The following is a 15,012-nucleotide window of genomic DNA, read 5'->3' on the forward strand; positions in this document are numbered from 1 at the left end:
AGAGATCAAATTAGCCAACATCCGCTGGATCATGGAAAAAGCAAGAGAGTTCCAGAAAAACATCTATTTCTGCTTTATTGACTATGCCAAAGCCTTTGACTTTATTGGATCACAATAAACTGTGGAAAATTCTGAAAGAGATGGGAATACCAGACCACCTGATCTGCCTCTTGAGAAATCTGTATGCAGGTCAGGAAGCAACAGTTAGAACTGGACATGGAACAACAGACTGGTTCAAAATAGGAAAAGGAGTACATCAAGGCAGTATATTGTCACCCTGCTTATTTAACTTCTATGCAGAGTACATCATGAGAAACACTGGACTGGAAGAAACACAAGCTGGAATCAAGATTTCCGGGAGAAATATCAATAACCTCAGATATGCAGATGAAACCACCCTTACGGCAGAAAGTGAAGAGGAACTAAAGAGCCTCTTGATGAAAGTGAAAGTGGAGAGTGAAAAAGTTGGCTTAAAGCTCAACATTCAGAAAACGAAGATCATGGCATCCGGTCCCATCACTTCATGGGAAATAGATGGGGAAACAGTGGAAATAGTGTCAGACTTTATTTTTGGGGCTCCAAAATCACTGCAGATGGTGACTGCAGCCATGAAATTAAAAGATGCTCACTCCTTGGAAGGAAAGTTATGACCAACCTAGATAGCATATTCAAAAGCAGAGACATTACTTTGCCAACAAAGGTCCGTTTAGTCAAGGCTATGGTTTTTCCTGTGGTCATGTATGGATGTGAGAGTTGGACTGTGAAGAAGGCTGAGCGCCGAAGAACTGATGCTTTTGAACTGTGGTGTTGGAGAAGACTCTTGAGAGTCCCTTGGACTGCAAGGAGATCCAACCAGTCCATTCTGAAGGAGATCAGCCCTGGGATTTCTTTGGAGGGAATGATGCTAAAGCTGAAACTCCAGTACTTTGGCCACCTCATGCAAAGAGTTGACTCATTGGAAAAGACTCTGATGCTGGGAGGGATTGGGGGCAGGAGGAGAAGGAGACGACAGAGGATGAGATGGCTGGATGGCATCACTCGATGGACTTGAGTTTGAGTGAACTCCGGGAGTCTGGTGATGGACAGGGAGGCCTGGTATGCTGCGATTCCTGGGGTCGCAAAGAGTCGGACACGACTGAGCGACTGAACTGAACTCATGGTTCAACTGTCACATCCATATATGACTACTGGAAAAACTATAGCTTTGACTATATGGACCTTGTCAGCAGAATAATCTCTGCTTTTTAATATGCTGTCTAGTTTTGTCATAGTTTTTCTTCCAAGGAGCAAGTATCTTTTAATTTCATGGCTGCAGTTACCATCTGCAATGATTCTGGAGCCCAAGAAAATAAAGTCTGTCACTGTTTCCATTGTTTCCCTATCTATTGGCATGAAGTGATGAGACTGAATGCCGTGATCTTAGTTGGCATGGATTATTATCATTTATAATTGTACATTATATAAAATACACTTATGTAACAATAGACTTTGACCTAGCGATTTTTTTTTTGGAAATTTACCCTAATAAAATAAAAGGACCAGAACACAGTGTTAGCACAGCCATGCTTATTATAGCACTCTGTGCAGTGGGTAAAGAATTTGAAACAATCTGAATGTTCAACAATAGAAGTGCTGAATAAGTTACAGTGTATATAGAAGTCATGAACTATTACCCATTTATAGGAAATAAGTTAGGATTTGTATTAGCTTTCTCTTACCACTATAACAAACTAAAAGTTTACTGACTCAATCAACACAAATTTATTATTCTATAATTCTGTAGGTCTGACTACAGATGGTCCTGTGTGACACAGGTCTCATGGGCTAACACCGAGGTGTCAGCAGGGTTATGTTCCTTTTTTCAGGCTATAGGGGAGGATCTATTTGCTTGTTCAGGCTATAGGGGAGGATCTATTTGCTTGTTCACTCAGGTTTCTGGCAGAACCTTGTTCTTTGTAGTTTGAGGACTGAGATCCCTGTTTCCTTGTGGGTCATCAGATGAGGACTGTTCCAAGCTTCCTTGGCTGGTCCTTGCAATCCTTGGCTGGTCACACAACGTTCCTCCATCTTCAGAGCCAACAAGGGCAGGCTGAGTCATTCTCAAGCTTCAAATCTCTCCTCCTTTCGTCTTATCTCTCTGACACAGTAAGGAGAGGTTCTTTATTTTTCAGAACTCATGTGATTAGAATGAGCAGCCTATCCAGATAACCCAGGATAATCTCCATCTTTCAAGGTCTATTCCATCCATCACACCTGCAAAGTCCCTTTGCCAGGTAGGGGTAATATATTCAGAGCTTCCAGGGATTAGAACACAGATGTTTTTGGAGGACAATTATTCTGCTTACCACAGTTTTACAAAAACTCTAAGAACCTGACAAATGTCTATTAAAGCATCACTAAGTGAAGTTAAAAAAGATGAATGAGTTCAGTTTGATCTCAATGTACATAGATGCTGTATATATTAAAACAGACTTCCCAGGTGGTGCTAGTGGTAAAGAACTTGTCTGCCAATGTAGGAGACATAAGAGATGCAGGTTCGATTCCCAGGTTGGGAAGATCCCCTGGAGGAGAGTACAGGTAAACTACTGCAGTATTCTTGCCTGGAGAATCCCATGGACAGAGGAGCTTGGCAGGCTGCAGTTCCAAGGGCCACAAAAAATCAGACACGACTGAAATGACTTTTAGCACAGCACACATATTAATACATGTAAGCATAAAAAAGGTATAGAACAATAAACACTAGAGTGCTAAGACTAATTCTACCAAGACAATCAGGATAGGGAACAGGATAGTGAATGAAAGATGACTGCTTTTTTCTTAATGTGTCTTTGGATGTTTTACTTTTAATAGAGAAAGCACTGTTCTTTAGAACGTTAGATAACATTTAACTAAAAATAAGGTGAATTATAAGACAAAATGTATAATATAAACATGCATCACATACTTTAAAAAAATACTACCTAGAAGCTACATACTAGGATTACCTCTAGATGATATCATGGGTATGTTTTATTTTCTTTTGACTTACCAGCATTTTAAATATCTTCCCTACCACAGCAAGCAAGTAAATATATGAAGAATATAGGTAAACATGAGTAGCACTAAAAATAAGTAAGGAATTATTTTAAGTTAAAAACAAATATAATAAAAGTTCTTACACATCAACTAAAGAAGAAATATAAAACCCCGACACAGAAAATATGGATATAGTCAGGAAATGAAAATTCTACAAAGAAACACAAAGTGTTAATAAATATTTAGAAAAAACATTTATCTTAATTGAATACTGAATAATTGAAAATTACAATAGGATTCCATCTTTCTTTTTTTTTTAATTTTTTTAAAATTTTATTTTATTTTTAAACTTTACATAATTGTATTAGTTTTGCCAAATATCAAAATGAATCCATCACAGGTATACATGTGCTCCCCATCCTGAACCCTCCTCCCTCAGGATTCCATCTTTCTATTAAACTCCCAAATACTCCTTAACTATACAAATTACCATTGGAGAGCCAATTTACATGGTTGATTGAAAATAAACCTCTACTCTTTTCTGACATCTCTCAAATAATTGTAAAAGAACAACAACAACAAAAAAGACACAAAATAATGAGGTTACAGAGAAATAAAGAGGAAAGGATAACAAATAAAGAGATGTTGCAATATTTTAAAAGCCCAGAAATCAGACATATAAGTTCAAACTCAATCAATCTGAAAAATCAAAACTGAAATATTTGCTGGCTAAATGGTTGGTGTGTTATTGTTCAGTTGCTAAGTCATGTCCACTCTTTGCGACCCCATGGACTGCAGCATGCAAGGTTTCCCTGTCCTTCAGTATCTCCCAGAGCTTGCTCAAACTCACGTCCATTGAGTTGGTGATGCCATCCAATCATCTCATCCTCTGTTGCCCACTTCTTCTCCTGCCCTCAAATCTTTCCCAGCATCAGTGTCTTTTCCAATGAGTTGGCTCTTCACATCAGGTGGCCAAAGTATTGGAGCTTCAACATTAGTCCTTCCAGTGAATATTCAGGGTTGATATCCTTTAGGATTGACTGGTTTGATCTCCTTGCTGTCCAAGGAACTCTCAGTTTGAAAGCATCAATTCTTCATTACTTAGCCTTCATCATGGTCCAACTCTCACATCTGTACATGACTACTGGAAAAACCATAGCTTTGACTATTGGGACCTTTGTCGACAAAATGATATCTCTACTTTTTAATATGTTGTCTATGTTTGTCATAACTTTTCTTCCAAGGAGTAAGCATCTTTTAATTTCATGGGTGCAGTCACTATGTGCATTGATTTCAGAGCCCAAGAAAATAAAATCTTGTCACTTTTTCCACTTTTTCTCTATTTGCCATGAAGTGATGGGATTGGATGCCATGATCTTAGTTTTTTAAATGCTGAGTTTTAAGCTGGCTTGAAGTCCATCAGTTGATAAGCCCTGCTTATATATACTGAGAACTTTCAATAGCTTTTCACTGTTTTGTTTGCAAATATAAATGGATCATCAGACACATGCGGAAAAAGGAATCCTGAACTTGTTGAAAATAGACACAATAAGCCTTAGAAGAAAAGAAATTTTAAGAACTATTAAAATCCTCAGAGATAAGAAAAAACACTGCAAGATGCCTGTGTTTTATTTTTTCTTAAATTTAGATAATAAAAAATTCTTGGAAATAATAGTACAAAAAATTTAACAGAAAGATTAAAAAATAAACTTCAAGAAGTCTTTTAGAAAGTATAAAAAGAACATAGATATGAAAGACAAGAGAAAAAAAAGAAAACGAGCAATTCCAAGAGATTCAACATCTGGCTAATAGTGTAACAAATGACAGAAGGCCCACCCGACACACATCAGCATTAATTTTTAGAATAATGCAAAGAAGGATAAGACTTTAATAGCGTCCATGGAGAACAGTGAAGAATAGGTCACATAAAAAAGATAAAGAATCAAACTGCACCAAACTCTTAACGGTAATACTAGAAACTAGAAGATAATAGAATATAACCTTCAATCTCCTCAGAGGAACATTAATTACCAACCAAGAATTCTGCATGCAGTTAAACTATACATTAAATGTGAAGAAAGATGTAAGGCATTTTCTAGAGGTATAAAGTCTCAAAAAACTATTGCCTCTGTACTCCTTGTCAGCTATTGAAGGACATGATTAAGGAAGATGAGTATAAACCAAAAAGTGGACATGTGAACCAGCAAAAGAGGAATATAGCACAGAACAGTAAAGAAAACTTCCAGGATGATGGATAAGGAAAATTTCAGGATGAAATCTCTAAACATCAAGCTTAGAGAAAAACCAGTTCAGAATAGAGCAGAACTATGGAAGGCCCCAAGGGGAAATATTAAAAAAAAAATAGATACGATAGAATAATTGATATATCTGAATATATTCAGATAATTATACTTTCTGGGTGAATTGGGGAATGGAAAGACATGACAGTTCTAAGGCCAGAAATTTTGGTGTTTTGTTTACTGCTATATTAACCCAAAGTCTCGAAAGTGCCTAGAATATAGTGAGAAACATTATGAATATTTCAGTGAATTAATAAATGAATGAGTGCATGGAAAATTAAAGCATTTCTAAACTCTGAAAAAAATTAATTATATAAAAATTAAATTTAATAACTAAAGTAGCTGGCTCAGGTATATAGAAAATATCTATAATTTTATTGCAAACAAATTGTTATATAGCTATACTGAGTAGACAAAAGAAACAGTATGTGTGTGGGTATGAACGTGAGAGAGAGAGAGGAAGGGGAAGAGAGTGAAGGAGAGAGAAGAGCAAGGGAGGGAAAAAGGAGAAAAGAGGGAGACAGCATGTAGATCGTTACCTGTGAGAGCTAACTAATTCATCTTTCATAGCAGAAAGTCAATACTTAATGCCAGCTTATGTCTGATATTTTAAAATACGGATATAAATACTAGAATAAATAGATTAAAAAACATCCAAAGTAGTGAAAAATTTTATCTCTAATGAGTGGAAATTGGGATTAAGAAGGAGTAGTAGAGCACCCCACTATTTTTGCATAAGCCTTCTTAAACAACTGACTTTTTATTTATTTATTTTTTTAAACAACTGACTTTTTAAATTATGTACATGCTTGATTTCAATAGTAATAAGATAAAATTAAACTTTGGCAAGCCACAAAAAGACAAATATTGGGAACCTATCTCAACATAACAGAAGTCATAATAGAACCCACAGCCAACATCATACTCAATGATGAAAAGCTGAAAGCACTTTCCCTAAGATCAGGAAAAAGACAAGGATGCCCACTCTCACCACTTTTATTCAACATAGTTTTGCAAGTCCTAGCCACAGCAATCAGAGAAGACATTACCAGAAAACTGCTGTTGTTGCTATTCAGTCTCCAAGTTGTGTCCAACTCTTTGCAACCCCAAGGGCTGCAGCACGTCAGGCTTCCCTGTCCTTCACTATGTCCTGGAGTTTGCTCAAGTTCATGTCCATTTAGTCAGTGATGCTATCTAACCATCTCATCTTCTGCTGCCCCCTTCTCCTTTTGCCTTCAGTCTTTCCCCACATCAGAGTCTTTTCCAATAAGTTGGCTACTAGAGCTCATCAATGAATTTGGTAAAGTTGCAGGATACAAAATTAATATACAAAAACACGTAGCATTTCTACATGTGAAAGGCCAGAAAGGGAAATTAAGGAAACGATTTCATTCCCCATCACGTCAAAAAAGATAAAATACCTGAAAATAAACTTAGTTAAGGAAACAAAAGACTTGTATTCTAAAAACTGTAAGATGCTGATGAAACAAATCAAGGATGAAAAACAGATGGAAAGATATAAAATGCTCCTGGTTGGAAGACTCAGGGTCATTAAAGTGACTATCCTACTCAAGGCAATCTAAGATTCAATGCAATTCTTGTTAAATTACCAATGGCAATTTTCAGAGAACTAGAACAAAAAATTTTATAATTTGTATGGAAATACAAAAGACCCCAAATAGCCAAAGCAACCTGGAGAAAGAAAAATGGAGCTGGAAGAATCAGACTCTGGGGTTTCAGACTATACTAAAAAGCTACAGTAATCAAGACAGCTTGGTATTGGCACAAAAACAGAAATATAGATCAATGGAACAGGATAGAATGTCCAGAAATAAACCCATGTACCTGGTGAATTAATCTGTGACAGAGGAGACAGGAGTATACACTGGTATAGGTGCAAGGCTGGGTACGATCAACTCTTACAGGAAAACACAGGCAGAACGCTCTGATACAGATTATAGCAGTATCTTTTTGGATCTCTCTTCTAAGTAATGAAAATAAAAACAAAAATAAACAAATGGGACTTAATTAAACCCAAAAGCATTTGCACAGCAAAGGAAATCAGAAAAGACAACATACAGGATGGGAGGAAATATTTGAAAGGAACTGACAAGGGATAAATCTCCAAACTATACAAAGAACTCATACAGCTCAATATCAAAAATGAACCCAATAAACAAATGGGCAGAAGATCTAAATAGACGTTTCTCGAAAGAAGACTATACTGACTTTCCAGGTGGCTCAATAGTAAAGAATCTGCCTGCCAAACAGGAGTTGCAGGTTCAATTCCTGGGTCAGGAAGACCACCTGGAGAAGGAAATGGCAACCCACTCCCGTATTCTTGTTTGGGAAATCCCATGAACAGAAGAGTCTGATGGGCTCAGTCCACGGGATCACAGAGAGTCAGATACAACTTAGTGACTAAATAACAACAACAACGCAAACATATAGATGGCCAAACTGAACATGAAAAGATGCTGAACACTGCTAATTAGTAGAGAAATGCAAATCAAAACTACACTGAGCTATCACCTCACACAAGTCAGAACAGCCATTATCAAAAAGTCTACAAATAATAAATACTGGAGAGGGTATGGAGAAAAGGGAACCCTCCTACACTGTTGGTGGAAATGTAAATTGCTACAGTCACTATGGAGAACAGTATGGAGGTTCCTCAAAAACTAAAAAGAGCTTTTTGGGAGACTACTAGCCTGTGCGCTTGGAACTAGCATTTTGTTTGGGATTCCACATACAACTTGATTTGGGGAAAGAAGAGGAGCCTCACTTAACTTTTTAGTTAGCAATACTTTGGGGTCTTTCTTTGACAGGGAGATTACTAAAGTGAAAATTTTGGGACCCCCATGGACTGTAGCCTGCCAGGCTCCTCTATCCATGGAATTCCCCAGGCAAGAACACTGGAGTGGAAGCCATTCCCTTGTCCATGGGGATCTTCCTGACCCAGGGATTGAACCTAGAAACTCCTGCCTTGCAGGTAGATTCTTTACCATCTGAAACACCAAGTAAAATGAGCAATACGTTCCTGGAAAGATAAGCCTGGGTGATTTGGAAATGTATAGGTACAATATTTAACCTTGGAACTGCACCTTAAAAACCAGCAGAGTTATAATGTTCTGTTGCCCAGGAACTTATTGAATTTATAAGAAATTGCAAATTTCAAATTGTAAATTCAAGAGACTACATGGGCAGGTCTGTATAGAGTATAGTGACCTGGAAGGCCCAAGAGACCTTTTCAGGTTTCCTATCTGGTGAAAAGTTGATGTAATAACATTAAGATATTGACCTCTTTATTATCCTCAAAAGTAGAAAGCAGGTGCCCGTGAGAATCTGCATATCTTAAAGAAATCCATGTCAGTTTCTAATGTAATCATGAACTTTAATAAAGATGACTCTCTCTATATATATATAAAAAAGAAAGCTACCATATGACCCAGGAATCCATCCCACTCCTGGGCACACACCCAGAAAAAACCGTAATTTGAAACAATACATGCACCCCAATGTTCATCACAACACTCTATTTACAATAGCTAGGACTCGGAAGCAAGCTAAATGTTCATCAACAGAGGAATGGATAAAGATGATGTGATACATATATACAATAAAATATTACTCAGCATAAAAATGACAAAATAATGCCATTTGCAGTAACATGGATGCACCTAGAGATTGTTGTACTGAGTGAAGTAAGTCAGGCAAAAAAAAAATATAGCACATGATATCACTTATAGGTGGAATCTATAAAAAGGGTACAAATGAACTTATCTACAAAACAAAGAGAGTGACAGATGTAGAAAACAAACATGGTTATCAGTGTTTTATCAGGGATAAACATGGTTACCCCTCCTTACCAAGAGGAGGGAGGGAGAAATTGGGATTGACATATACACACCTACTATATATATAAACTACGTAACTAATAAGGACCTACCGTATAGCACAGGGAACTCTAGTCAACACTCTGCAGTGGCCTATATGGGATATATGTGTATGTATAATTGCTTTACTTTGCTGTACACCTGAAACGATCACGATATTATAAATCAACTATACTCCAATACAAATTTTAAAAATTAAAAGTGATAGTAACAGTACAGAAAAGAAAGGATACATGTACCCCAATATTCACTGCAGCACTATTGACAATGGCCAAGACATGGAAACAGTCTAAATGCCCACTGACAGATGAATGGATAAAGACGTCGACTATATACCACATCACACTCACACTCTTACACACACACACACACAAACCCCAGAGTATTACTCAGCCATAAAAAAGAATAAAATTATGCCACCTGCAGCAACATTGATGGACCTAGAGATTATCATGCTGAGTGAAGAAAGTTAGAGAGGAACAAATGTCCTATGGTATTACTTAAATATGGAATCTAAAAAAGTGATACAAATGAACTTATTTACAAAACAGAAATAGAGTCACAGACATAGAAAACAAACTTATGATTACCAAAGGGGAAAGGTGCTGAGGAGAGATAAATTAGAAATTTGGGAGTAACATATACACAATAATATATATAAAAGAAACAAGGACCTATTACTGTATAGCACAGGGAACTATACTTGCTATTTTGTAATAACCTACACACAAAAAGAATCTTAAAAATATTTTATATATATATATATATCTGAATCCCTTCACTGTATACCTGACACTAACATAACATTATAAATCAACTATACTTCAATAAAAATGATAAATTATAAGCAACAAAAATACTGCATGATTCTACTTACATGAGGTACCTAGAAACAGAAAAGAAAATGGCTGTTGCCGGGGGCCGGGTGTAAGAGGAAATTAAGAGTAGTTATTAATGGTCACAGAGTTTCAGTTTTGCAGGATAAAAGAGTTCTGGAGACTGGCTTCACAACACTGTAAATAAGTTTACTATTATTGAACAGTAAACTAAAAAATGGGTGAGATGGTAAATTTTATGTGTATTTTACCACAACTGAAAAAATTAATTACAGCAAAAATGTGCAAAAATAAGAATTCTTGGGTTCTGCTCCTGATAATGGTTGAGGAGCTTCTACAGGTCCAAATCTCCTATATGAAACAACTATAAACTCTGGGAGGAAAAAAATAACTTGAACACACTGAAAAGCAGTGTGGCCAACAGCAGGCAGAAACTGCTAGAGGGTCAGCACTTGAAAGAAAACAGTGGCACTGGGTGAGTTCCCAATTTTTTTAATGGTTTTTAGCTGAAAGCAGGCTTAAAGAACAAGAGGATAGAGTATAGGCTGACGAAAGGAGCTAAAAAGTGAAAAATCTTGGAGAGGAGAGAAATAGGAAAGGCTTAAATTCCATGTAACAATCTTGCCAGGTCAGGCTGACCCCTGAACTTACACATGATCAGAGCAGACTCAAGCATCCTGAAAAATGAAAGTGAAAGTCTCAGTCTTGTCCAACTCTTTATGACCCCATGGACAATATAGACCACGGAATTTTCCAGGCCAGAATACTGGAGTGGGTAGCTACACCCTTCTCCAGGGGATCCTCCCAACCAGGGATCGAACCCAGGTCTCCCACATTGCAGGCAGATTCTTTACCAGCTGAGCTCCATGGGAAGCCCATGATCAGGGCAGACTCAAGCATCGCAATTAAAGTTAAAATAACTCAACAGTGATTATCATCACCAATTACTCCAGGGACACAGAACTTGGAGTTCAGTTAAATTAACCGCCCACACGTACACAAAATATTACCATTGTTCAGATAAATACAGGCATACCTTGAAGACATCGCAGTTTTGGTTCCAGACCACCACAATAAAGTGAATATTGCAAAAAAGGGAGTCAGACAAATATTTTGGTTTCCTGGTACATATAAAAATTTTGTTTACATTCTACTGTAGTCTATTAAATGTGCAATAGCATATTTGTAAAAAAATGACAAGCTTTAATTAAAAAGTACTTTATAGCTAAAAAGATGCTAGTTAATCATCATCTGAGCTTTCAGCAAGTTATAATCCTTTTGCAATAGTACAACCTAAGATCACCAAGCACTATAACAAATATAATACTACTACTATTAGCAACAACAACAGTAATAATGTTAGCAACACTGTCAGAATTAACAAAATGTAACACAGAGACACAAAGTGACCAATGCTGTTGGAAAAATGGTGCTGAAAGACTTACTTGAGGCAAGATTGCCAAAAGCCTTCAATTTGTAAAATATAAAATTATTTGTGAAGCACGATAAAGTGAAGCATAATAAAATGAGATATGCCTTTACAACTGAATTCTAGTTATTCACAATGACCAGGAAATGACCCAAAATTACTAAACATATAAAGAAACTGGAAAACATGTCCAACTCAAAGAAAATTCAATCAGTGGAGACAAACCTCAAGATGAACCAGGTGTTAAAATTAGCAGACAAAGAGTTTAAGGAAAAAATACACTTGTAATGGATAAAATAGAAAAATTTAACACAGAAATAGAAAGTATAACAAACATACAAATGGAAATTCTAAACCCAAAAAATCCAGTATCCGAAATTAAAAAAAAAAAAAAAACTCTGTATGGGCTTATGAGCAAATTAGGAACAACAAAAGATTTGATGAATTTGAGGATAGATCAATAGAAATTATTGAATATGAATAAAGAAAAATAGGTTTCCAAAAGTTAGCAGAGTAAAGATCTACAGTAATATACATATAAACAGAGTTCCAAATGGAGAGGATAAAGAGAATAAGAACAAAAAATGTATTTGAAAAAACATCGGCCAAAAATTCTTTATATTTCATGAAAATAGCATTCTTAAACATTGGTTTGGGAGTTTAAGTTAATTTAATTTTTATGAAAAGCCATTTGGCAATGTGAATCATGAATTTTAAAAGGATTCACATGTACTTTAAGCTAGTAGTTCTGTTTGCAGAAATCTATGCCCAGGAAATAGGTGGAGATAGGTAAGAAATGTATTTACAGAAATTTTCTTCAAAGCATAATCTATAATGAAAGTGAAAGCAAACGTCACTCAGTCATGTCCAACTCTTTGAGACCTAAAACCTTGTATTATCTAATAATAGGTTACTTAATAAACACTGAGTAATAGCTGACACATATAAATATTTTTTAAATGAATTAACATCAAGTTTTTCATTATAAAGGACATCAGAAATTATGATACACTGAAAAAAGCAAAAAATAAATTCGGTATAAGCATAATACCTACTGTAATATAGAAAATAATATTATAAAAGAGACAGAATGGGAAAAAGGGTTCAAAGGACTCTCTCTGAATGGAAGGATTATGAGAGATTTTTATTTTCTTCTTTACACTTATCAATATTTTTCAAAGTTTTATAATGTGAATATATTTATACATATGATCAGAAAACTAGACTCACCAGTATGAAGCTATAAATATATACCAAGCATATCCTTAAGATCTGTGTCCTATATACTGTACCTTCACCAACCGCCCAAATTTACCTTGGTCCAGAGCCACTCCCATTCACATCCAGACTGAGCTCTTGAGGTTTAGTAATCTCTTTATTAGCAACCAGTTCTCTTGATTTAAATACAGCTTGAGTCCTTAACCTGTAAAAATAAATTTAGACATAGAAATAGACCAAACAATCCTAAAATCTGTATGGACCCACAAAAGAGCCTGAATAGCCAAACCTTGAGAAAGAAGAACAAAGATGGGAGCATTGCATTTTCTGATTCAAACTCTATTATAAGCTATAGTCATCAAAACAGTACAAGCATACAATTCTGCAATAAAACACCAAACCACCAGGTTAAAAAAAATCAGCAGAGGATCTGAATAGACATTTGTTCAAAGAAGATATACAGATGGCACATGAAAGATGCTTAACATCACTAATCACTAGGGAAATGAAAATAAAACCACACTGAGATATCACCTCACACCTGTCAGAAGGGCCATTATGAAAAAGAAAACAAGTGCTGGCGAGGATGTGAAGAAAAGGGAGTACCTGTGCACTGCTGCAGGGAAAGTAAACGGTGCAGCTGCTACGGAAGCCAGTACAGAGACTCTTCAGTAAACCAAGAGATTCCTCAATTAATTAAAAATAGAACTACTATGTGATCTAGCAATCCCATTCCTGGTATTTACCTGAAGAAACCAAAAACACTAATTAGAAAAGATACATGCATCCCTGTTTTCACTGCAGCATTATTTACTTGAATAGCCAAGATACGGAAGCAACATAAGTGTCCCTCAGTAGGTGAATGGATACAGAAGATGCAGTATATGTATACAACAGAGTATTAGCCATAAAAAGAATAAAATCTGCCATCTGTAACAACATGGATGGACTTGGAGAGTATTATGCTAAGGGAAATAGGTCATACAGAGAAAGAAAAATACTGTATGATTTCACTAAAAAACAAAAGAACAAACATAACTAAACAGAAACAGAGTCATAGATATAGAGAACAAACAGATGAGAAAAGGGTCATGGGAGGTGAGAAATGGGTGTGGGAGACTGAGGTAGAAATTTTCAGTTGCAAAATAAATGACTCATGGCTTTGAAATGTACAGTGTGGGGAATATAGTCAATAATTATGTAATATCGTTGTGTGTTGACAGATGACAATGGTTGACTCATTGGAAAAGACCCTGATGCTGGGAAAGATTGAAGGCAAGAGGAGAAGGGGATGACAGAGGACGAGATGGTTGGATGCCATCACTGACTAAATTTGAACAAGCTTCGGGAGCTGGTGAAGGATAGGGAACCCTGGCATGCTATAGTCCATGGGGTTGCAAAGAGTCAGTCACGACTGAACAACAAGAACATTACCTTGATACCAAAACCAGACAAACAAAGTATGAAAAAATAAAACTACAGACCTCAGAAATATTGATGTAAATATTCTCAACAAAATATTAGTAAAAAGAAATTGTTAATGCACGTTACTTTGTTGACAAAGGTCCATCTAGTCAAAGCTATGGTTTTTCCAGTAGGCATGTATGGATGTGAGAGTTGGGCTATAAAGAAAGCTGAGTGCTGAAGAACTGATGCTTTTGAACTATGGTGTTGGAGAAAACACTTGATAGTCCCTTGGACTGCAAGGAGATCAAACCAGCCCATTCTTAAGGAAATCAATCCTGAATATTCATTGGAAAGACTGATGCTGAAGCTGAAACTCCAATACTTTGGCCACCTGATGCGAAGAACTGACTCATTGGAAAAGATCCTGATGGTGGTAAAGATTGAAGACGTGAGAAGGGGATGACAGAGGATGAGATGGTTGGATAGCATCACCAACTCGATGGACATGAGTTGAGTAAGCTCTGGGAGTTGGCGATGGATAGGGAAGCCTGGTGTGCTGCAGTCCATGGTGTCGCAAAGAGTCAGACACGACTGAGTGACTGAACTGAACTGAATGCATAAAAAGTATTATACATTGTAACCCAGGAGATTTATTCCAGGGATATAAGGCTAGGTCAATATATATATATTAAAAAAAGCAATCAATGCAATCCACTGTATTGGCAGGCTAAAAAAGAAAAATCAAACAACCATGTCAATTATCTCATAAAAGATACTTAACAAAATCCAGTGGTCATCATAAAAACTTCATGCAATCTAAAAGGAATAAAAATTAAAAATGAACTGTTACCAAAATTTAAAACTTTTGCTTTGTGAAAGATCCTTTTGAGATTGAAAAGAAAAGAGACTAG

General features: G+C 36.3%; 1 protein-coding gene across 1 annotated transcript in view; it reads right to left on the reverse strand.

The window, feature by feature from the left end:
- The window catches only part of KIAA1328 (KIAA1328 ortholog), a 419,817-nt gene that overhangs the window by 138,747 nt on the left and 266,058 nt on the right, over positions 1-15,012 (reverse strand). Inside the window, exon 9 of the mRNA XM_010849781.1 lies at positions 12,792-12,899. Coding sequence (XP_010848083.1) covers positions 12,792-12,899 — 108 coding nt within the window. The remainder of the gene's footprint in view (positions 1-12,791; positions 12,900-15,012) is intronic.

This window comes from Bison bison, unplaced genomic scaffold (genome assembly GCF_000754665.1).
Source record: "Bison bison bison isolate TAMUID 2011002044 unplaced genomic scaffold, Bison_UMD1.0 scf7180017864286, whole genome shotgun sequence".
Lineage (NCBI taxonomy): Eukaryota > Metazoa > Chordata > Mammalia > Artiodactyla > Bovidae > Bison > Bison bison.